The sequence below is a fragment of the Saccostrea echinata genome, unplaced genomic scaffold (genome assembly GCF_033153115.1).
Source record: "Saccostrea echinata isolate AGI-Se365-2 ecotype Australia unplaced genomic scaffold, CSIRO_AGI_Sech_v1 ptg000075l, whole genome shotgun sequence".
NCBI classification, from domain to species: domain Eukaryota; kingdom Metazoa; phylum Mollusca; class Bivalvia; order Ostreida; family Ostreidae; genus Saccostrea; species Saccostrea echinata.
In genome coordinates, this window is record NW_026889824.1 from 532280 (window position 1) to 557755 (window position 25476).

General features: G+C 33.9%; 1 protein-coding gene across 1 annotated transcript in view; it reads right to left on the bottom strand.

Moving 5' to 3' along the window:
• The window catches only part of LOC133176498 (lysophospholipid acyltransferase 7-like), a 63230-nt gene that overhangs the window by 35761 nt on the left and 1993 nt on the right, over nucleotides 1-25476 (bottom strand). The window contains exon 2 of the mRNA XM_061311616.1: nucleotides 22673-22799. Coding sequence (XP_061167600.1) covers nucleotides 22673-22799 — 127 coding nt within the window. The remainder of the gene's footprint in view (nucleotides 1-22672; nucleotides 22800-25476) is intronic.

Genomic DNA, 25476 nt, shown 5'->3' on the forward strand with positions numbered 1-25476 from the left:
GACAAAGTTTGATGATTCTAAGCCAATTAGTACCCTAAATATTTAATTAACGCCATAAATTTTCAAAAGCAGGTCACTGTGACCTACTTTTTAGTCGACCTACTCCGAAGACCCAAGATGCATCAACTGACAAAGTTTGATGATTCTAAACCAATTAGTACCTGAAATATTTAATTATAGTCATATAAATTGAAAAGTAGGTCACGGTGACCTACTTTTCAGTTGACCTTTTTTGAGGACCCAAGATGCATCAACTTAGAAAGTTTTATGATCATAGGACTTAAAATGTCCAAATTATGCCTCTAAAAAGCTTTGAAATCGAATGCCTGCCAAGTTCAAAAAGTAGGTCACTGTGACCTTCTTTTCAATAAATATGTTTTATGGCCCCAAGATGCATCATCTTACAAGATTTAATGATTCTAAGCCTCCCCGTATTTGAATTAATGACCTTAAGGAGGCTCATTACACCCACAGTTTATTTTAGATTTCATTACAGCACCCCTTTTTATGAAGATTTCAAATATCCAAATGGAGTTTATGATACGATAAATATTTTTTAAAGAATTTTTAATCTTTTTTCTGATTTTGGTAAAATGTTTTATTTCAAGTTTCTGATTGAAAGTATTGCAGAAATCTCAGTGTCAAGTGATGGATATCATCTTCAGATATGTAAGAAATATAATAACACTTCATAATATTCAATATTATTTTTCTTAGAAAAAATAATTTTCTCCCAAAAAAGAATTAATGTGATTTTCTTTTTAATCTTTGCATGAATAATTTGGAAAATCAGTTATAAATAAACAAGAAATGTATATTAATGAATAACAAATGACAAATTGAATGAAAAATGTTTTAAGGAAATGAAAATTCCAATTTATAAAATAATTGGAATAAAAACTCCACTTGCAAGAGTTATCTTTCCTAAATCCCCCTGACTCAAAACACTCAGGTACGGTTGATCATATCAGATTCAGAATAAGCTAAAATTTCTAAAATAAATATACATTTTTCAAAGAAATAAAGACAAGCACACAAACCAACAAGAGTACAGTTCTCTAAAAGCGCAAGTCAATTATAATTTATTTCAACGAGGTTGTAGATTTCAACTCGAATTTCCTCTATACATACACGTTGTCAGGGATAGAACTTGCGGCTTTCGGTATGACATTGTACAATAGTTGGGTAGCGAAGATTTGACTGTCATTCTCTTTGGTCTCTACTTAAAAGTAACCCTTCTTCGTTCGTGATTTATTTATGAATCCGTTACCAAATTCCCATTGTTTACAACAATCGCATGTAGTCTATTTTTAGAGCGTTTTAAAGATTTAGATCATCAGCAAAGCGAACCTGTACAATTCGTCCCCAGGAGAAAATGGACAAAACAATGGAGGTTTATTTTTCTGTGTAGTATGTCATCAAAAAGTGGTGTAATGAGCCTCCTTAATTGTTTTAAAAAAGATTAGCCATAAAATTCAAAAAGTAGGTCAAGGTGACCTACTTTTTGGTTGACGTACTTTGAGGACCCAAGATGCATCAACTGACAAAGTTTGATGATCATAGGCCTTAAATTGTTCAAAATATGCCTCTAAATCATTTTGAAAAAGAATGGCCGCAAAATTTTAAAAGTAGGTCACAGTGACCTACTTTTGAGTCAACATGATATGAGGTCTTTAGATGCACCAACTGACAAGATTTGATGATCCTAGTCCTTATAGTAAGCAAAATATCAACATTTTAATAAAATGTAATTTTTGGTGAACTTTGAAGTGACCTTGAGACCACGCCCTTTGCCCCAGGGTAAATCCCCGTGCAAATTTTAATCTACAACATATCCTCATCCTTTTGTGTAAGTTTGGTGATAATCTGCCCAGTGGTTCTTGAGAAGAAGATTTTTTAGCAACCAGTACTTTTGTTTCTATTTTTCTAATTATCTCCCCTTGTTAAAGGGTCACAACCCCAGTTTTAGTATAAAAGGGAGCCCTTGGGCCAAGGATACCCTGGGACAAATTTGACAATAATTGGCCAAGGGGTTCTTGAGTTATGGCCCATATTCTAAAAAGTTTACGCACACCGCACAAATGGCCATAGCATTAGCTCTTTGAGCCTTTGGCTCAGAAGAGCTAAAAATGACCACATAGGACAGTGACCGCTGGATAAAGGTAACCGCTATGACAAGTTTGACTGTATACATGATGATGGAAACCATTCAATAGAACATACATTTTCAAAGAAAAGGTGCAAAGATTTGCTCGTGACATTTGGCGCGAAATAATGTATTTTATCATATACTTAGTTGTAAATACACCGATTCTGCACTATGCGATACGGGTGATGTCACAATACCCCATATCAAGGATCGGTTCGAAAAATCCATATCACGTAACGGACCGGTGGGCAAAAATCCATATCAAACCGGAAGTAACGTTTGTTTAAAGTTTAAAAGTCAATTAACTTGATTTTATTTAAATATACATCATGTAAAAGAATTCTTTACTAACATCTGTGGACTTAATTTGTTTTCAAAGACCTAAAATTTGCTTTATTAGATTTTAAAGAAAAAAGGTCTTAAACATGCATGAAACATTCTTCAATGATTTCATGTGAACTCGCATATTAAGTATTTTAAATATATAATAAATAGAATACTACACACTGAAATCCATATCATATGTCATATCAGCCCTCAGGCTGATATGGGGCCACTCGGGCTGATATGACATATGATATGGATTTTAGTATGTAATATTCTCTATGTAACACCCCCTCCCTTTTCATAGTAGACAAATGGTCTGATACAGAAGTGCAGAAAAAGATAACATGGACATGAAATACATGTATATGGAATTGCATGGAATAAAAATTTGAATATATACTGAAACGCAAAAGAAACGCAACATCCTATTTTAGAGGGGAAAATTATATAAAGGATATAATTTTGTATCTAAAAAGTATGGATACCTTCAACTTTGTAAGTATCGATAATTTAACGGTTGAGTGATTTTCATGCCATAACCAGAAGTTAAGATTGAGCCGGCTTAACAGAAATCAAAAATTGCATGTTTAACAAAACATTTGACAAAAATAGGGGGTTTTTAGGGTTTGTATTTGTTTATCATAAGTAATGCAGCAATATTCCACAAAATAAATTCTTCTTTCATTTCTAGAAGAGATGCCAAGGCTTCCTGAAAATGACTTAAGTACGCATTTCAAATGCTCTAGCTGGAAAATCTGAAAATAAAGGTGATGGAGAATTGCAGATGCAAAAATGCACGACAACACGCCTCAACAGGCTCATATGTATCATTAGCATGAATGATAGTCTGTGGACGGGAAGTCCAAGTGTTACTATTCTGCGCTAGGGAGAAAATTAGACTTTGTCATCTGAAAAACGGACATTTAAAAATGGCAAAGAATATTTTTTTCACTCAGATTTCGAGATTGATGAACCTATTGCATCATGAAAATCAAGCTGCAATTGTTGTGCATGGCAGTCTTCCACGCTATAATTGAATGGCTGAGAAGGGGGGTGTTTTAAAAGTCATGTGTTACTTTCTAATTAGATTGAAGTTAAAAGATAATCATTTTACATTGTTATCAAATCTCTGATATTTTTAAATCGAGTTTAACTCAACTGTAATCAGTTTTGAAAATCATTAGTTAAAAGGTTCAAATATTTGTAGATTACTGCTTGTTGCGTTTCTTTTGCATTTCAGTATATAAAGAATAAAAGAAGTAAACAGTATCATCAGTTCATCAGTAATACATTATTTCTTCTGCTGACAGTTATTGTTTAATTAAACTCAAGTAACGAATTCTGATGTGAATCTGCCTGCACAAAATTTGGCTAGCTAGCTCCCATTTTATCATTCCGCTGTATATATAAAAAAAAACTTTTTTCTCCTTGACGCTTGTTACTTCAAGCAGTAATACAAAGTAAAAATTGATGATGGATGGTAAAATTGTGCTGGTGTAGTGGCTTCCATATTGAATTTTAAAGCAGGCGTCTGGGTTTAATCCCAATTATGTCTGAATTTTCTTTCTCATTTTTTAGCTTTAATTTACATTTTCATCTTTATAAATGATATTGAGCAGTTTTTTCTTTGTGAATTTTGCGCTATTCTCATTTTTTAAAAGAAATCTTTAATATCCTTGCATTTTGAAAGACCCATATAATATTTTAGGTGTCTTTACTACGAGCATATATAAATATAATTTTATATGCAAAGAATATCACATATAAGGATGGTTATTCGGACGGAAGACCCCTCGTTGCTCGCAACGAGTATCTAGTTATTATTATTTTTTAGACAAAATTTTGTGCACGTGATATCTCAAATACTATTCAGTGATTTTTTGCAAAACTTTCAGAGTTTGTGAGCAATGATATGTTCTTGTGGCATGGCCAAGAAAATTTGGAAAATTCCCTTCTGGTTCCAAGTTATGGACAATTTCCTGATTTTAAAATGAAATGTTTTCTGAGCATTTTCTCAAGAGTGGCTAAAGAGAGGAACTGGAGATAGATAAAGTATTTGAATGAGTTGTAGATCTGTTGAACGATTTTTTTTATCATACCACATCATCGTCAGTACTTCTGGTCATCACCGTAAGTGATCAAAGAAATCGAAAATTTCAACTTTTCTTTTTTTAATTAAAACTTGCATCACATTATTGCATCTCTTTTGCAGTTTCGAAATATATTGGTCCCACCAGAAACAAAAATGACAACTTCCAGTTATAAGAGTAAAACTACATAATTTGGGTATTTTACTTTCCCATAAATATCTTTTATAGATAAAGTATTTGAAATGATTTTTAAATATGTTATTCAGACTGCAAATGTCTAGAATAACACCAAATATCTTTGTAAAATTCACTGCCAGTCATGTGTTTTCCTGTCCTCAAAATGAGAAGTTATCTGAGCAAGATCTCAGAAATGGTAAGAGCTTAAGACAACAAACTTATAGGAATAATAGACCTTGAAGAGTAGGCGAAACCACTTGAGTAAAATGTGTCAGCCGTCACTCCCAGTCATCACAGGAAGTGATCAAAGAAATCAAAAATTTCAACTTGTCTTTTTTAAATTAAAACTTGCATCACTTTATTGCATCTCTTTCACTGTTTTGAATTATGTTAGATTCCACTAGAAACAAAAACATCAACTTCTGATTTTAAGAGATAAAATATGCTATTTTGATATTTAACTTTCTCATCGGTTATAGAAACATAGGTAATCAAAGATTACTAAACTCACCTCGACGAATGTTATCTATAAGTAAGGCAAATCTCACATCATATTTTTTTTCCTAGTTAGTGTACATCCCAAGATTAATATCCATCAATATTAGATTCAGATTCCAAAGCAAGTCTGGAAGTGTCCATCTCTAGATACATCATCATCCATGCTAATTTGGTTAAAATATGGCTAAAATTCACTCATGTGGAAAATCTAGGTCAGATCCAGAATTCGAAGCAGGTTACTTAGTGTACATCCCTAGATGCATCATCCATGAAAGTTTGGTCCAGGTAGGGCTTACAGTTCCTTGGGAATAGACCTGCTCCAAAAAAACTTTAACCTGGTCACTCATCTGGAAAATCTAGGTCAGATCCAGCATCTGAAGCAAATATGGTAGTGTCTATCCCTAGACGTATCATCCATGCAAATTTGGTCCAGGTAGGGCTTATAGTTAGGTACCTGTTCCAAAAACTTTAACCTGGTCACTCATCTGGAAAATCTAGGTCAGATCCAGCATCCGAAGCAAGTGTGGTAGCGTCCATCCCTAGTTGCATTATCCAGACAAGTTTGATCAAGGTAAGGCTTAAATAATCACTTGGGAATAGACCTGCTCCCAAACCTTTAAACTAGTCACTCATCTGGAAAATGTAGGTCAGATCCAGCATCTGAAGCAAGTATGCTAGTGTCCTTCCTTTGATGCATCATCCATGCAGGTTTGGTCCAGGTAGGGCTTATAATTGGGTACCTGCTCCAAAAACTTTAACCTGGTCACTCATCTGGAAAATGTAGGTCAGATCCAGAATCCGAAGCAAGTGTGGTAGTGTCCATCCCTAGATGCATCATCCATGCAAGTTTGGTCCAGGTAGGGCTTATAGTTACTTGGGAATGGGACTTGCTCCTAAAACTTTAACCTGGACGCCGACGCTAACGCTGACGCCGGGGGTATAGCATAAGCTCATCTCGACTTCGTCGAGGTGAGCTAAAAAGTATATGAAATATTTCAATACATGTTGTAGATACTGCAAATGTCTAGAAAAACGTCAGAGATCTTTTTTATAAAATTCACTTCCAGTTGAATTGTTTTCCTGTCCTCAAAATTTGAATTTGTTCTCACTATTGCTCGGTAATAATAAATGATTGAAGTCTGAAACTTTCAGGACTGATAGTCTGTATTCAATTTATTTGCATCGTGTAAAAATCACGTGTTGCCGTTACTTCCAGTTGTGACAGGATGTGAAGCAAAAAAGTGAATTTTTAAAGTTTTTTTTTTCTTTCTACAGAAGTTTTAGGCTAATAACAACATTAGAAAGGACATGTCCATGCAAACTGTTTCTGCCGGAAGTGCCGGCCGAAAAACCAGAAGTTGTCTCAAACATCAGTATTTAATTATGGAAACTTGTAGGGACGATCAGTTGTGGATAATTTAGGTGCAGTATGAACTTTTTATTCATTTGGAGCACATCCTCTCATGACAGGAAGTAAAGAAAACAGGAAAGTAAATAAAAATAAAGATATTTCATTCAGTTTTCCTCTTTATTTACATGAGTTGTAGATGTGTGGAACAATCTTTTTATGAGTCGTCAGTACTTTCGGTCGTCAAAGGAAGTGAATTTAAACAAGAGGCCCATGGGTCACATCGCTCACCTGAGCACAATGGCTAGGAAAAAGCACAAATCAATTCACCATTGAAAAGTCTGAATTTTAAACTACCTGAGAATGCTTCCATATCAAAATAAAACATAGGTAATCAAAGATTACGAAGCTCACCTCGACGAAGGTTATCTATAAGTAAGGCAAATCTCACATCATATTTTTTCTAGTTAGTGTACATCCCAAGATCAATATCTATACAAGTTTGGTTTAAGAAGGACTTATAATTACTTGGAAATAGACCTGCTCAAAAAACTTTAACCTGGTCACTCATCTGGAAAATCTAGGTCAGATTCAGCATCCGAAGCAAGTGTGTAGTGTTCATCCCTAGATGCATCATCCATGCAAGTTTGGTCCAGGTAGGGCCTATAGTTACTTGGGAATGGACCTGCTCCAAAAACTTTAACCTGGTCACTCATCTGGAAAATCTAGGTCAGATCCAGCATCCGAAGCAAGTGTGGTAGTGTCCATCCCTAGATGCATCATCCATGCAAGTTTGGTTCAGGTAGGGCTTATAGTTACTTGGGAAAGGATCTGCTCCAAAAACTTTAACCTGGTCACTCATATGGAAAATCTAGGTCAGATTCAGCATCCAAAGCAAGTGTGGTGGTGTCCATCCCTAGATGCATCATCCATGCAAGTTTGGTTCAGGTAGGGCGTATAGTTCCTTGGGAATGGACCTGCTCCAAAAACTTTAACCTGGTCACTCATCTGGAAAATCTAGGTTAGATTCAGCATCCGAAGCAAGTGTGGTAGTGTCCATCCCTAGATGCATCATCCATGCAAGTTTGGTTCAGGTAGGGCTTATAGTTACTTGGGAATGGATCTGCTCCAAAAACTTTAACCTGGTCACTCATCTGGAAAATCTAGGTCAGATCCAGCATCAGAAGCAAGTGTGGTAGTGTCCATCCCTAGATGCATCATCCATACAAGTTTGGTTCAGGTGGGGCGTATAGTTCCTTGGGAATGGACCTGCTCCAAAAACTTTAACCTGGTCACTCATCTGGAAAATCTAGATTAGATTCAGCATCCAAAGCAAGTGTGGTAGTGTCCATCCCTAGATGCATCATCCATGCAAGTTTGGTCCAGGTAGGGTTTATAGTTACTTGGGAATGGATCTGCTCCAAAAACTTTAACCTGGTAACTCATCTGGAAAATCTAGGTCAGATTCAGCATCCGAAGCAAGTGTGTAGTGTTCATCCCTAGATGCATCATCCATGCAAGTTTGGTCCAGGTAGGGCGTATAGTTACTTGGGAATGGACCTGCTCCAAAAACTTTAACCTGGTCACTCATCTGGAAAATCTAGGTCAGATCCAGCATCCGAAGCAAGTGTGGTAGTGTCCATCCCTAGATGCATCATCCATGCAAGTTTGGTTCAGGTAGGGCTTATAGTTACTTGGGAATGGATCTGCTCCAAAAACTTTAACCTGGTCACTCATCTGGAAAATCTAGGTCAGATCCAGCATCAGAAGCAAGTGTGGTAGTGTCCATCCCTAGATGCATCATCCATACAAGTTTGGTTCAGGTGGGGCGTATAGTTCCTTGGGAATGGACCTGCTCCAAAAACTTTAACCTGGTCACTCATCTGGAAAATCTAGGTCAGATCCAGCATCCGAAGCAAGTGTGGCAGTGTCCATTCTAGATGCATCATCCATGCAAGTTTGGTCCAGGTAGGGCTTATAGTAACTTGGGAATGGGACTTGCTCCTAAAACTTTAACCGGGACGCCGACGCTAACGCCGACGCCAACGCCGGGGGTATAGCATAAGCTCATCTCGACTTCGTCGAGGTGAGCTAAAAATGGCTTTGCTGTTCTTGAGCAGAAGATTTTTTCCTATGTATTCCTTTGTAAAATTTGACACCCCATTGTGGCCCCTCCCTACCCCCAGGGGTAATCATTTGAACAAACTTTAATCTACACTACCCAAGGATGCTTCGATATCAATATGACTAAACATGGCTTTGCTGTTCTTGAGACAAAGATTTTTTCCTTTATATTCCTATGTAAAACTTTGATCCCCCATTTTGACCTCACCCTACCCCCTGGGGTCATGATTTGAACAAACTAGAATCTCGATACCTGAGAATGCTTCCATATCAATATGACTAAACATGGCTTTGCTGTTCTTGAGAGGAAGATTTTGAAAGTTTTTTCCTATATATTCCTATGTAAAACTTTGATCCCCCCCTTGTGGCCCCACCCTACCCCTAGGGGTCATGATTTGAAAACATTTGAATCTATATTACCTGAGGATGCTTCCATATCAATATGACTAAACAAGGCTTTGTTGTTCTTGAGAAGAAGATTTTTAAAGTTTTTTCCTATATATTCCTATGTAAAACTTTGATCCCCCCTTGTGGCCCCACCCTACCCCTAGGGGTCATGATTTGAAAACATTTGAATCTATATTACCTGAGGATGCTTCCATATCAATATGACTAAACAAGGCTTTGCTGTTCTTGAGAAGAAGATTTTTAAAGTTTTTCCCTATATATTCCTATGTAAAACTTTGATCCCCCATTGTGACCCCACCTTACCCCCAGTAGTCATGATTTGAACAGACTTGAATCTACACTACCTGACGATGCTTCCATATCAATATGACTTAACAAGGCCTTGCTGTTCTTGAGAAGAAGATTTTTAAAGTTTTTTCCTATATATTCCTATGTAAAACTTTGATCCCCCCATTGTGGCCCCTCCTTAACCCCAGAGGTCATGATTTGAACAAACTTGAATCTACACTACCTGAGGATACTTACATATCAATATGACAAATCGTGGCTTTGCTGTTCTTGAGAAGAAGATTTTTAAAGATTTTTTCCTATATATTCCTATGTAAAAACTTTGATCCCCCATTGTGGCCCCATCCTACCCCCAGGGGTCATGATTTGAACAAACTTGAATCTACACTATATAACAAAGGTTTCCTATAAGTTTCAACTTTTTTGGGCCAGTGGTTCTTGAGAAGAAGCTTTTTAAAATATGCCACCAAATTTTCACTATTTCTGAATTATCTCCCCTTGAACGAGGGCATGGCCCTTCTTTTGAACAAACTTGAATCCCCTTCACCCAGATGCTTTGTGGCAAGTTTGATTGAAATTGGCCCAGTGGTTCTGGAGAAGAAGTTGAAAAAGTGAAAAGTTTAAGATGGACAAACAGACAGACAAACAGACAGACGGACTACAGAAAAAATGTGATCAGAAAAGCTCACTTGAGCTTTCAGCTCAGGTGAGCTAAAAATCGATTTTTTGAACTTTTTTGTGTTTCAATATTTTTCTATGACAATAGTAAGGTTAATAAAAAGTCTTATCAGAATGTATAATATATAATTTGTTTCAAAATCAATTAACCCATTCTGTAGGAATTTGTCATTTGTAGCGATGGTCCTTGCTAGCATAATGGTTAGCGTGTTGGATTTTCACACTGGCGACACGGGTTCAATCCCTAGAAAGTCCTATTTATCTCACCTTTTTTCAGCTTTAATACAAGTTTTTATCTTTAAAATGATGTCTAGTATTTATTTCTGTTCGAATACTGGATATTTTCACATCTTTAATTTTTTAAATATTATGTGTATGAAGGAGTTACAGGGATTTCACAGTGGTAATGTTTGTGGTGTTATGAGTGAGAAATAAATTCTCTGATGAAGTCTAATGACAGAGAAGGGACGGAAGACCTTCTTGATGCCATGGCAACAAGTTTCTAGTTATTATACTGTTTACATGGAAATGTTTGTGGGGGGATTTTTTGTGCGAATTTTGCAACGAGTAAAATTTATCACCATGCCAATGCTACTGATAATAGGTTATATACTAAACAACAAATCGACACATTTTGTGAATTCTTTTAACTTCCACAAAAACAAAATGCAACCACTTTGTTGTATATAAATCACATACTGTACGCCAACAATTATTCGCATCATCTTTTATTCGCGATTCATCAGTTTGAATTCAATCGGCAACTACTAATTCTCACAACTGAGGAAACATCCTTTACCACATACATGTGACAGAACTGAAAAATCACAACAGGAGATTTGAAATTTTTCAGCTGGAGTTTGGGTCTCAAAGCTGGAGATTTTTTATCAACATTTTTACAAATCGTAAAAGACCATCCAACCCCCAAAATTCAGGAAAAAATACCCTCTCCCAGTTTATTACTTTACAAATTTTATTTTATAAAGTTGTTGTCTAGTTTTAAGAAAAATATGATAAAGTTTTTATTCAAATGAAGTGAAATTGAGTATTCAAAATGAAATCAATTCATTTCCTAGTAAATTAATTAAGAGTTCACAGCATCATCAAAACATTGGATAAAATTTTATTTTTGATTTAGTATTGATATATCAACTAGTAAGTGAAGTAAAACATTCTAAGGTTTTATGTAACAAATTCTATGTCAGTAATTTGTTTTTTAAATAGAATATGTACAGATGAAAAAAAGTACCCTCTAAAAAAATAGACAAATTAGAGTCAGGTATATTTTAGCAACACCCTGTAGTGTGATCTATTTTTAACTTAGAGTGTGACCTACATTATAACTGTATCTTTTTATGACCAAAGCAGCATTAGAAGATGGCAACTGTGTATTTTAGCAACTAATTACAATGTTTTGCATTCAGTAATAAACATCAATGGTCTTTTATCAAGTTGATATATCACTAATTTTTACAACATAATTATACGACCTCATGTTGATTCCTACGAAGCCTACCGCTGTGAAAATTTATTGCACTGGCGTTGTTATCTCAATTTCTTTTCATTCTGAGCAATTATATGAAACACGATCAAAAAAAATATTGCAAATAATATTTAATTTGAAGAATTTTAAAACACGGAAGATTTAAAAATTAATCCGGAGGGGCGGAATGGGTGTGAAATATCGGGAGATTTTGTCTCCCGCCGGAAGAATCACATGTATGTTACCAGCTAGTACAAAGCAAAATAAATGGTTCGTGGCAATTAATTTTTGTGAGTTAAAATAGGTCGTGAAACTAGTGGATAATTCTTGCAGGCAAATAAAAGTTGATTTACAGTAATTTTACCCCCTATAGATATCCACATTTACAGTATGATGAAAGAAGGAAAAGTTTTATTTAGATCATGATACCTTTAGAACAGTTGTTGTCTTTTGTTGCATGGTACATAGAAGTGTTGTCAAATCAGATGACTTTTAATAGTACTTAATCAGTTACTTTAAGTAACTTCTTCCTAATGACATGTATGCATTTTTTTTTTATCATATATTAACTCCTTTATACAATGGATATATAGCTCATAGGATATCGTTTTCATATCCACGGTTGTGATGTCACAATGGTTTTTGTGTGGCTTTGATTAAGTCAAATATTGTGGATATACGAGGGGTTATCAAAAGGTTCGTGGACTGATGTGATAAAATTACTACTATGTAGTCATTGATTACAAAATTTATAGGGAACATAAAACAAAAGAAGTTTAAGAAGTGTTGAAAATTTCAGCTTGATATGTTGATAATTTGCCAAATTATCATTAAATAAAAAGGGCATTATTTGATCACCCGGCGCTGTCACCATTTAGTTTCATGACGTCTGACAATGTCATTATTTCTCAATGCCTGCTCTCTTTGCCTCAATACACTTAATTCTCTGGAGTAAAGTAAAGATTTAAACCCTTCTTGTTTATATGACTTTACAATGTCATGAACACCTGAATTCAATGCATTAATATTGTAAATATTATATTAACTATATTAAATTTATACATAGGAAAAGATCCTCGCTTGATTTTGCCAGCATAATTTTTTTGTCAGAGTTTGATGTCAACCAATGATCAACGTCACTTTTCAACGTGACTGACTTTGGACACCCTGACCACAAATCTATATTAACCCTGTGTCTCTTTTCTTGCTGAATCTGTTTTGGTATTTAAAAACAAGTACTCTGAATGCATTTTATTTCTCTGTAGGCTGTTTAAACATTTTCTAGGTCTATGCCAGGTTTTCCAGGGGATGAAACTTTAAAGAATGTTGTAAAATGACACCCTACCACCTTTCAACGTCATTTTTTACCCCTTTATTGTTTGGATATTCCATATAAAATTTATGATAAAATTTCACAAAATATACGGAATGAGGTAAAAATTGCAAACACACAGACACAGCATTCTTTATTGCTTAATGCATGGACCAAAATATTTAGTATTTTTCATACAAATTGACTTGAGATCTATTTTTATTGATCTTAAGACTGTATCATCTTTTCATATTTAACTTTTTTTTTCAAATTTTGAAAAGAATGATTGTAAAACTTGATATTCCCAAATTAGGGGTATACATGTTCAAAAGACTGTTTTGTAAAATTTATGTGGTCAGCCATGATAAAGTATGGGTATATATATGGGTATATCATACCGTATAAGCAGAATTTTTAGCGAGGATTTAATTTTAGCATTATTAGCAATGGTGCTGAGATCGCTAAAATTGAATATCGTTAAAAATTAATTGCGTTTTATTTGTAACAGCTTCTTAAGTGAGCATTTTAATATCGCTAAAATTACTTCTCGCTAAAAATAAAATACCAATTTCTAAGGACACATCGCTAAATTTGCATCTCACTAAAATTTCTACTTAAGCAAAATACATGTTGAATGTAAATATAGCCTAATAAAACATCAAAACAAATTATTTTTATTCTTTAGACAATAAAATTGTCATCTTAGTGAGACATGACACTCTGCAATTTGTTGTAGATTTAAAAATTAAAATAAAAAAAATGTTAATATACAATATCAAATTAGTTTTAATTATATTATACAATATCAAATAAATTTTAACTATATTATACAGAAAAAAAGCAGTTTTATATAAAATGTTTAAATATGAAATGAATTTACATTTTGTCAGGGATGGACATTAACTTTCAGATTCACTTGCCTTTCGGGCAAGTAATCTCAAACTTTAATTGAACTTGTCCGAATGCAAAACTTGGTTGCCCAAAATTAGGAAAGAAGAAAATTATTTATTACTGTAAATGTTATGATAAGAAAAAAAATGTGACCCAAAACACTACTATACGTGTTTGTATTCATGTACCACTGTCCTTGTCAATTTAACCTCTTAACACACAATGCCATGCAGCTATAATCCTCTGTTTCCTTTTAATAAAATTCATATTTTTAAAAATTATTTTTGGTAGGATTCTTTTGTGAACTGTAATTTTCAGAGATATCTGTGAAGCAACGCAAAAGAAGGTAGTTGCTACGAAATGTACATAATTTGATCAGGATACATCGTGTTACTTACTTGTAAGTGAATAAATAATTTAGATAAGTACTAAGTAGGTAACAAAGTTGTTGGAGATTCTAGCGTATTTTACTATGAAAGAAAACAGAATAATGAACCCGATTTTTAAATGAACAGTATAATCTAGAAACGCTTCCAAGGAGTACCTAATGCAAAAACAATGTCAGTCAGGTACCTGGCCGAAATCAAATGTTCAATTTATTGTTTTATTTACAAATTTATGTAAACTAAATGGTATATACATTTGTATGAGAAAAATTCACTTTCCTGATCGGAGAAGTAGGTTTCACGTGCTCGAACTGGGAATTTACTTGTTCCTGCTTGCAGGCAATCGGACAACTGTTAACGTCAATCCCTGTTTGTAATTAAACTCTTATTCAAATCTACATGTATATAGAGAAAAATCAATATATCACACTATTGAATATTGTTTAGTTTTATGATATTCATGATTGGTTTACAAATTTAGTGGACATATTTCTTTGGGGGGGGGGGGGCTCTTAAATGTTTATGTGTACTTTATGAAATAACATTAAGCAAAAGAAATGAATAAAAATATTCTCTTGATTAGGCCTAGTTATTGAGATAATAAAATGATATAAAATGTTGAATGACGTTTTTCATGCCTTTAGGATTATTAGTCTAACCCGTCTGTCTGTAATGCATGTTCATATATACAGTTACAGTAGCTATTGATAACTTCCATGATAACTGTAATGGTTTTTATGGTTAGTATATCATTTAAGGGTCCTCCATACACCCTGATCAGCTTATGTTCTTATATTACCGAGCATTACTTTTAACAAGCTATCAACCTTTAAAATCTGGCCAGGAATTGAAATATAATTTATACTGAAATTTCAAGATATTTTCCCCATTGAGATTTGATACGTACCATATATACTCGCCAATAAGTCGTTTTTTTGGGAGTTGAATTCTGGTCCAAATCTATATGTCCGACTTAAAGGCGAGTCATATAAAGATAAGTGTTTTTCAGGACGGCGAAATGTAGAATTTTATAAATATTTTCCACGATTATTAATGAACAAGGCCTGGATGTATTATATCATTCATGTATTCTAAAAATATATATTAATTACAAGTATTTACACATTTTGATAACTTTTTTTTATCTTAAGTGTATTTTTAAGTGTATTTTTCTTAATGATTTAAAATTAAATATCGGCGTCATTTCTAGAAATATTAATCGAAACCAGGTTAAAAGATCAGAGCATTGATTTGAAATTGTTAACTGATTCTGGCAAAAGTTGTACCGACTTACAAGCAGGTCAATAGCAAATCCCTCCCAAATAACCTCAAAAAATACAACCGACTTATAGGCGGACCGACTTATAGGCGAGTATATACGGTTGCACAACAAATTTTGTTTTTTCCTATCGTATATCATTAAGCTCACAAAACAACCACAGTCAACATATTTTTTAAAGAAATTAATTAAAGTTATAAAAAATAAATAAAACTCATTTTCTCTAAAGTTCATGGAGAAAAAATTAAGGAAGACTTCTGATAGTATAGAAGAAACATCAATAAATTAATTTACAACAAGAAATTGAATTAAAATAAAATTTATTGATGTAGAAAAAGTATTTTCAAAATCTTTGGTATCAAAGTTCCTTTTACCGTTCATGGTAGCTCAGCCGGTAGAGCGCTCGCTCAGTGATCGGGAGGTTGTGAGTTCAAATCTCGGCCGCAACTGACCTAAGTCGATAAAAAATGGGTAGCAACTGTTTTCGCCATGCGCTTGGCACTTTGAAGTGAAAGTTGCGGGTCCTTCGGATGTGACCTTAAAAACTGAGGCCCCGTGTCATGGCAGACGTTGGCATGATAAAGATCTCTCACTGCTCAATGGCCCCGAGTGCCGAGTAAAGGACAAAGTTTGAAGCCCTTCACCGGTATATGGTGACGTCTCTATATGAGTGAAAAATTCTCGAATGGGACGTAAAACTACATACAATCAATCAATCAAAGTTCCTTTTTAAGAGTTATCTTTCCTGTTGCCCAGGACTCAAACACTTTGGTAAGTCTCCATATACGTAATCATACTCAAGTTACTCATTATTGGAAACAGATCAGGACAGATCTATATAAATGAGCAAAGCTAGAAATGCATACTATTTATCAATATTTATAAACACACAATGAGATAGGTATTATCGAAACGCACAAATTCGTGTGCAAAAATATTAACTTTCACAACAGACTCTGTTGACGATATCACAATGGATTGTATAAATAACCTAAACCTTTTCTCATAGATATACCGATATCTCTTATTTACGATTAATTATGCAACATAAACCCAAAGGTCTTCTTTTATTGAAAAAATCGACACCTTTTTCTTTCGGTCACGCCGTGATCATGCCATGTGTTCATTGATTGTTTATGATTAGGGTGTCGATCTCAGTTTACTGCATACTTTCCGCTTGACAAAACCTTTATCTCTGAAGCATTTCTAAGACTCCCTTACAGGCGGTGCCAGGCAAATCGTCAGTGCACAAACTATATAAAACTGGAAGTAAAAGTATTTGTTCTCGATATATTTCACAAGTCACGGGGTGTGGAGGACCCTTAAGCGTTTTAACTGGCATGAAAATACTTTAATAACTAATTACAAAACATCGCTGGTCATTTACTAGTTGTGTTGCATCACTAATTTACAAACGATCCCATAATGATTCCTGTCAAGATTTTCAGAACTGTTGCTGACTTAAACGGCTTTATGGGGCAGTATTTATTACACTCTTCTCTCTAATTAAAGGAAGATGATTATGATGGTAAAAGAAAGTAGAAAGGCGACTGAAACTTCTCTATGTCTTGAAAAGCTTGCAAAGTTGGCGACCTATCACCCAAATCACTCTTGCACATCTTTCATGGGACAAAAGCATTAAAAAAAAAGTTAGGGTCGGCACTATAAATTAGGGTCGGTTGGGAAAGCGGAAACAAACATTTTTTTCCTAGGCCTTGGTGACATGAAAATATTTTTATGCCTCATTTAAAAATTAACTTTCTACTTAAATTTGATTGATATATCAATGCACAAATGTGGAGAGATTTTAGTTGCATCACATTTCCTAAGATAGCTAGGCCTTGCAATGCAATGCCTCATACAATGGCAACTTGCGCCTTGGTCTATGTGGTTATCATAGATACCTAGGTTGAAGAAAAAAAGAGAGCTTACTTTTAATTGTCATATTATATTGATAACTTGTATTTTCACTGAGTATGTCAAATTTATATTTTATTATTTCTGCAAAAACAGCTATCCGTTTGGTATAGATAGTTTTTGATAGGCCTTAAATTTAGCAAGAGTTATTTCCCGTTGGCCACCATATTGGACGTCCAACTAGCGAATTTTCCTCTTTGAGCAAGCAATTTTAAAATTTTAAAACTTGTATGGCAGAAATATAAGGGCAAAAATCTTTGAAATACCCAAATTATGAATTAAAGGAAGCTTGTGTTAAGATAAATTAATGACAAATAATGACAATTTTAAATTGGTTGAATAATGATGGAAATTGGGCTTGTATACCTCCAATATGGCGACCAATGGAAAATAAATTTTGCTAAAATCGTATTTATCAAAAACTATCTATTATTAATGTTATTTCCATACAAAAAAGAAAGTATTATTCACAATGGACAATGTCTGATACATGGTTAATTTGTGTCTAATATATGGTGAAATGAACATACTAGTAAAAAACAAGTACAAAAAAATAAATACAAAACTTTGAAATGAAATTTCTTGAAATTTCCTATAAAATTATCAATCATTAACAAAGTTCACTTAAGGAGGATTTGTTCCCTTGAAGTCTAATGAAAGAAAGACAACTCTAAAAATTTGCAAATCATAAAATTCTGGTTATTCCCTTTGATGATGTCAAATACTGTAAAGTCGCTTGTATTGGCTGCACTTACACAAATTTTAACTTTATCCTTAATATTTAAGAATAGAAGCGATTTTGTTATGTATTAATGAAAAATATTACATCTATACCCAGAAAATTCAGAGTAGATATGTTCGAAAGCAAAACCAACTGACCAGTATTGTCAGTCCGTGCTCTGTGATGTGTACAGAGTTTAACAAATTGAACACACCCTTGAAACGTAAACTGTTTTTGTAAACAGGGCATGAGCTCTGTTATTGTTAATGTTTACGATTCACCGGGTGTGTTCAATTGTTAAACTCTGCACACACCACTGAGCATGGACTTACAATACTGTGAGTGGGTTTTGCTTTCGAACATTTCTACTCTGAATTTTCTGGGTTATAATATTAATATTTTTCATTAATACACAACAAAATTGCCACTTTTCTTAAGTATTAAGAATAAAATTAAAATATGTGAAAGTGCAAGGATGTGTCAATCCAACGCGTCCAGAAATTTGAAGTTTTAATAACTTCGAGATGAAACAAGATTTTTATTATATTTTAGTATGAAATGCTATGGCAACATATAAGTCATGAAATTATACAGAAAATTTGAGAAAATATTAACTGCAAATTTGTGTCCAAGCACTTTTAATTTTTTTTTTTCATAAGTACGTGTTTTTTTTTTGGGGGGGGGGGGGGGTTTCTTTTTCTCCATGGGCATATATTTTGGAAACATTCTAATTTTTGTTTTACACTATATTTAATCATACCGATTTATTGATCTTATTATTAAATTTATTAGTCAATTTGCCAAATAATAAACGTCCTTTGTGTGTAAAACTATTGATTCACTGGGGTTGAGTGTTTTTCAATTTATTATGTGGTACCTTCGCGAATTTGGTCGCAAAATGACAGCAAATATTAGCACTTCGCGTAAGTCGTGCTCCACAGTTAAATCTGAAATGAAGGAGAACCCTGGCATACTATATAAATGAATGATAGCTAGGGCTTTTAAAATTCATATTATGTTATAGAAAAATTATAATGTCAATCAGTGATGATTTTGATGATTTTATTGAGCTTGACTATATGTTTAACAAAATCTACTTTCAGTTAGGACACTGAAAACAAAAGAACCGCCATAGTCACTTCCTTGATTGTACAAACCTCTTCTAAAAAAGTTAGTGGGCTCTTTGAAATTTTTATAAAGGAAATTAAGAGTCATGTGTCATTCAGAATGCTGACCTGCAATGATCAGATTCATGTCACTGTGTATTTATTAGAGATCCATATCTCTTCCCTCATCTAATAAGGCTTATCAACTGTTATTTTCTTTGGTTCCAATTTCTTGGTAATAAAAAAAATTGATGCCTTCAATAAGTGCATTCCAACAATCAGTTATGATAGACTGGCATATCGATGATGTAACATATCCAATATAAATAACTGTCCCACCTGCCAGTTTACAGGGAAACAAAACCTCCCTAAATAATAAAAAGAGTGCACCAAGGGAGACAATCTCAAAAGTTGTGTATTGTTTACATTTTGCAAGGAGAATGATTAGGGTTGGCTCATATAATGTAGGGTCAGTTCAGGAACCCAGAAATGAACCATTTATTTTTCTAGGCCTAATGATATTTTTTTTCGGAAATGAAGGGGAAAAAAAAATTCAGTAATGATTACTGACAAGTTTTCAAAACCTTTGATAATGCACTGTAGCCAACAATTGTAAAGAGTTAACCCTTATATCATGGGTTTGAATCCACTGTGAGGGGGAGACCAATCCTTCCAATGAGATGATACTAGTAAGACAGAGATGAAAGTGTATCCAACTGAAAAAGGCTGAAGACTTAGTAGCCTATGTGAGAGTTTTTGGGTCACACAGGACATTTGGTCCTGTGTACTCAAGGAACACACAGCACTGAACCAAATTTTGTCAGACCGAAAAACCTAATGTAAAAAGTGAAACAACCAAGCTAGGGATTACTCCTGAAGCACTGTACATCAGTCAGGTCAGATGTCTTTTGGAAAGATTTAGCATGGGGGTTTGGGGGCTACAGGGGGCAAAGCTCCATTATGGGCTCAGGGAATGAAGTGAAGGATAGTACTGGGGGCATTCTAGGCACACTACAATACAAATTCATGGGCTTTATGTACATGTATTACAATTTTAGGTAGAACAAAACACATGTGAAATCAGTTTTAACCCATTTCCTTTAAATTAATGCACAAGAAAAGAAGAATAAAATCACTTTAACATCATTTATCAATGATCTTTGTTAGAAAACTGCAAAATATGAAGATATGTACCCTTTTCTTTAAAAAATTGGGGATATCCCACATAATGGACATTCTTGAGCCTACATTTAGAATGTGTTTACATCATCTCCATGTGATTTAACTGTTATCAAATAAAGTGTCATTCTTGATTCATTTATTGTAGAAACATGATGTTTGGATATATGTATAAGGAGTTGCCATGCTTTATACTTGTACAATAAAGGTCAAGGTCATATTTAGAGGTTGAGTATTATGATGTCATCTACTGATTCTTTTTTTAATTTTTTTTTTGGCATTGAAATTTTTTAACCTCCAAAAGTATCTGAAACCCATGGTTCAATTTTCTTCATTTTTACACATTTTAATCTTTAATTTGTTCTATGTCAATCATTCTCTTGATTTTTTGTTAAATATGAATTATACATTTTCCTTTTGAGATCTGAAAGTGTAGCATATTTACATGTGAATCTACAATTCCCAAGCTATGTATTTCTATTTTTACATCACAGTGTATTCAAATATACATGTACTTGTATCAATATATTTTCAGGGTTTGACATTAACTTTTATGAGTGCTAGACCAGTCGGGCTACTTCCCTTAATTTTTACTAGCCCTGACCATAAAATCACTAGCCCTGACTAAACTTAAAAATTTTCTTTTCATAACCTGCTATTATAATGAAAAAAAGTTTTGAAACCATACTACAGTGTATCTCTCGCACATGTTCAGGTATACATTTTGACAGACTGTTCCATAGGTAGCAGCCCATTGAGTCCATACATGTAGGTAGCAGCCAATGAGTCAATGAGTGAATATTATAAGCTTTAAAGAACATTAATTCAAGGAACTTAAATAAAATTATTACCATAAATATACATGTAAATAAATTGAAAAACTATATTATTGGATGACTTTTCATACCAAATGATACTGAAGCTAGTTTCGATCGTGACTTGTCTATTACAGCCGCGCTCAAAAATAGCGATTGTGTCATGCAGGGAAGTTTTCTTTTTCAGAGCAATTGGCTGTGTTTGCAATAGGAAAATTAAGAAAATTTCTTTAAAAAGTTTTAGAGCATCAGGGACTGACAAATCCCATTGCCCGACGCCTGGGACTAGTGAATTTTAGAGGTGGGCAAGTGAAATTTTATCAACCACTTGCCTGTGGGCAAGTGACAAAAAAAATTAAATACACATGTAAGTCATAGAAATATAGCTAGACACAGGGGCTTCATGATCTACTCAGTATTTGTCTTCCTATTTTTTGAAATATATATAAATATATACAGTATCAGTTTATGGTCATGATGGTGGGGCAAGCAAAAATTCAGGTAGGGCAAGTGAATTTTGACCAAGCACTTGCCCTTGGACAAGTTCCCTAAAACATCTATTTGTCAGCCCCTGAGCATTTATTTGAAAGACTGAAATGAGGGTTAACATTTATTTCATCCACACGACCAGTCGGTCTAGTTCATGAACATTTAACACGACCGGACCACACATTTACTAGACTGGGTCGGTCAGAAGTGCCTTAGTGTCAAACCCTGATTTTACTGAATTAACAAAAAGGTTGTAACCTTTATAAACATCTCACACATTTGTAATATATCAAATGATCATTTTAAACAATGCATATGCTAATTTTGAATGTCTGAAATGTCTGATACAGGGGTCAGATAGGCTATATTCAAAGTATGTGGACCAAAAAAAAATAAAGAGTGGATGAATTTCTCTTATACATAAAGAGAGATTCTGCATCTTAAAGCAAAAGCCAAAGTTCCAAAAAAAAATGAAATTGGAGAAACTATAATAATGGTAATGGTTTTGCTGTTCATTAGAATGATTGATTGATTATATGGTGTTTATGTTCCATTCAAGAATTTTTCACTCATACACAAGGGCTTCAAATATAGACCTACTACTCAGAACTCAGGGCCATGAGCAGTGAGGGTTCTTTACGGTGCCAATCCCTATTGTGACACAGGACCTCAGTTTTTTTAGGTCTCATCCAAAAGACCCGTGACTTTCACTTCTATGTTGAGCACTTGGTAAAGGAACAGTCACTACCTATGTTTACGCCTTAAGTTTGACCTGGCACGGCAAATGAGAATCAAATTTGGGCCTCCCAATCATGAAGCAAATGCCCTACCACTAGGCTACTAGGCCCTACCACTAGGCTTATGTGACCAGTTGCTGTTCATTAGAAGAAATTTTTTGTCAAAACACAAAAAATCAATACTATGACTAGTTATCATCATTTTCAGAAATGATGAAATCCAATTCACCTGACATTTTCAAATTTTGAAAATGATCTGTTTATACTTACCCGAAGTGTTACAAAGAGTTGGATTGCATTGGATAATGGTGAAACCTGTGGTATTCCAAAATGATGACATGTTCTGAAGAATGCAAGATATCCAAAACACCATATAAATGCATACATGTGGCATTTCCTGCAAAAAGAAAAACAGATTGAGACAGTGTAACTTATGTAACTGTAAGTTATTATTAGGAATGAGACTTAAAATACCTGCATTCTGCTGATGAAGCCATTTTTGACATTTTCCCTTTTTCAGACCCACTGGGCTATGTTAATTAATCTAGTCATTGGTAGTCATTGTCATTACTAACAACATGAGAATGCTAGCATACATATTTCAGTATGACCAATTGTGATCTTTCTGTACTATTTTACCAAATGTAAAACATTGATCCCTATTGCAAATACATTTAACCTCAGGGATCATGATTTGAAAATTGCTGGATTACACATTTTTTCCACATGATGCAGATTTACATGAAGTGCAAACTCACAAAACATCTGAGAATTTTGTATCAACATTCTCAAAGTTGATGAATTGTTTACTATATGGGGATGCTTGCATAACTATGGTCCTGTCCTTCTTAAAAGCGGGTTTTTATCACGTATCTAAATTTCTTAAAAATAAAACACTATAATATTCTTGAAAAATATAATTATCGTTTAATTATGAAATAATTTTGAAAACGGTCATAATTAGGCAACAAAACACCCGTAATATTGAGTTCTCAAAGCAAAATATCCACTAATTAGATAGGGGTCATGTGCTACTGAAACATGACAGGTGTCAAAGGTCAATTAGAACTTGTAAAACTTTATCGTACTAAGAGAAATATATCAAATAGATTTTGACGTTAAATAAATAGACAACACAATAAGGTCAGTGAAAATTTTGACATCGACGAAATTCTTTTGGTTATGGAAAATCAATCTTTTATGTATGCACGTCTAGCAGAGAGAAATGACCAATAAAATATGTCGACAATAGGATAGGAGAGGGCATCGAAGATAAAGCCCTTGACAACTCAGGACTTTGACTAAATAGAACGAATTACTTAAGTTTGACTTCGAAAATATTTATAAATATGAGAATTTTACATTCAACTTCCTTCATTATTTCAATAAATTATGTATAAATAAATCTTTATATCTTCTATCTCTTCCAATGAATATCATGTACTAGAAATGACACTTCTTCAGCAACAGTGTTCAATGGCGCTGTACACTAAATATTACGAAGTTAACAACATTCTTACTAGATTCTGTGCCACTTTAAAAATGTGTGTTGGGTATTTTTTTCTGTTTTATAAAGGTACCATGTCCTTAAAATATTTTATAGTACAGAAAAAAATTAGCGATTGGGCATAAATGATTGTTCTGAATGGAGACAAAGTCCTCGCGTTTGCAGAAAAAAGGGCCCTGTTCCACATCTAGACCAGGTCAAGGAAATGTGAAAAAAGTGTTCGTAAACCCTTTCTTGTGCATATTTATGCATCCTAAAACCACAAATTATACCTTACTAGCTGTCAATTATCCAATTATCTTTTATTTATTTACTAACAGGTTTAACAGACTCAACAAATGAGCCTTTTGTATACACAATAAGTACTTTGCTAGACCACAATTGACACCTATGACGTCAGAGCAATGGCACGTAGCATCGGCGATCAAAATATGCATGTTGAGAAATTCAAACTTGGAATCGCTGAAACATCAACAATATCAATTTTCTAGCAAATATTTTTAAATATATGATTTTAATAGCATGTAAACTTTGTCAAATCAAAAAATTTTGAGACGTGATAAAAATCCTTTAAAAGAAGAAGATGATCAGCCATGAATATGGTGTTTGTTGTACACGTGTCTTCCCTCTTCTGTCCTTCCTGTCATACTATGTGTCACTGTGTAGCTCAATTTCAAAGAAACTGTCTGACATAATTCTATCAAACTTCATACATTGAAACATACTGGTGATCGAATGCTATTCAACTATCCATTTCCAAAATGTGGTATATAAATATATATATATATTTATATATATATATATTGAACTGACTTTATTTTCGTTAAGTATTTGTATACAAAATTCAATTCATAAAAAAACCTTAGTTAACCAAGGTATGTTTTGTAATAATTGCTTCTTTAACATATTAGGTAGTTATACTTGAAGGAAAACATGTATATTGTGAATTCGCTATCTTAAGTTATACGAAATCATTATACGAATTACGGATATAGCGTATTAAATTCACAGGTCACCAGGACTTCGCTATAACCAAGTTTTACTGTAAATAAATAAACAAATAAAACAAGAGGCCCATCGTTCATCTGAGCACATTGGCTAGGAAAAAGCTGCTACAGAAATCAGCTCAGTATTCAAAAGATTATACATCAGTAGAACCTTGTTATCTTGAACTTGATGGGACCAAGAAAAAAACTTCGAGATATCCAAGGATTTGAGACATTAAGAGTAAAATAATTCCCATAATGAATAAGTGGTTACTAGGATTTCCACTTCACTTTGACATATTAGTGGTATTCAAGATATTGGTATTTGAGATACCTGGGTTTGACACTAAGGCATGTCCGACCTACCCTGGATACAGAAGATTAACTGAATATGATAAATGATCATAAACATCCCCAAATCAAAGAAAATATGGTTCCCTAACCCTCAAACAAATAGCTAAATTGAAATTACTAAAAATAATTATTTATCATTTTATTAGTCTATGTTTTTGAGGCGATCTGGGAAAAGTTATTCTGGTATAAGCGGTGTTTTACAATCATGTTTCCACTAGGTGGCGTTG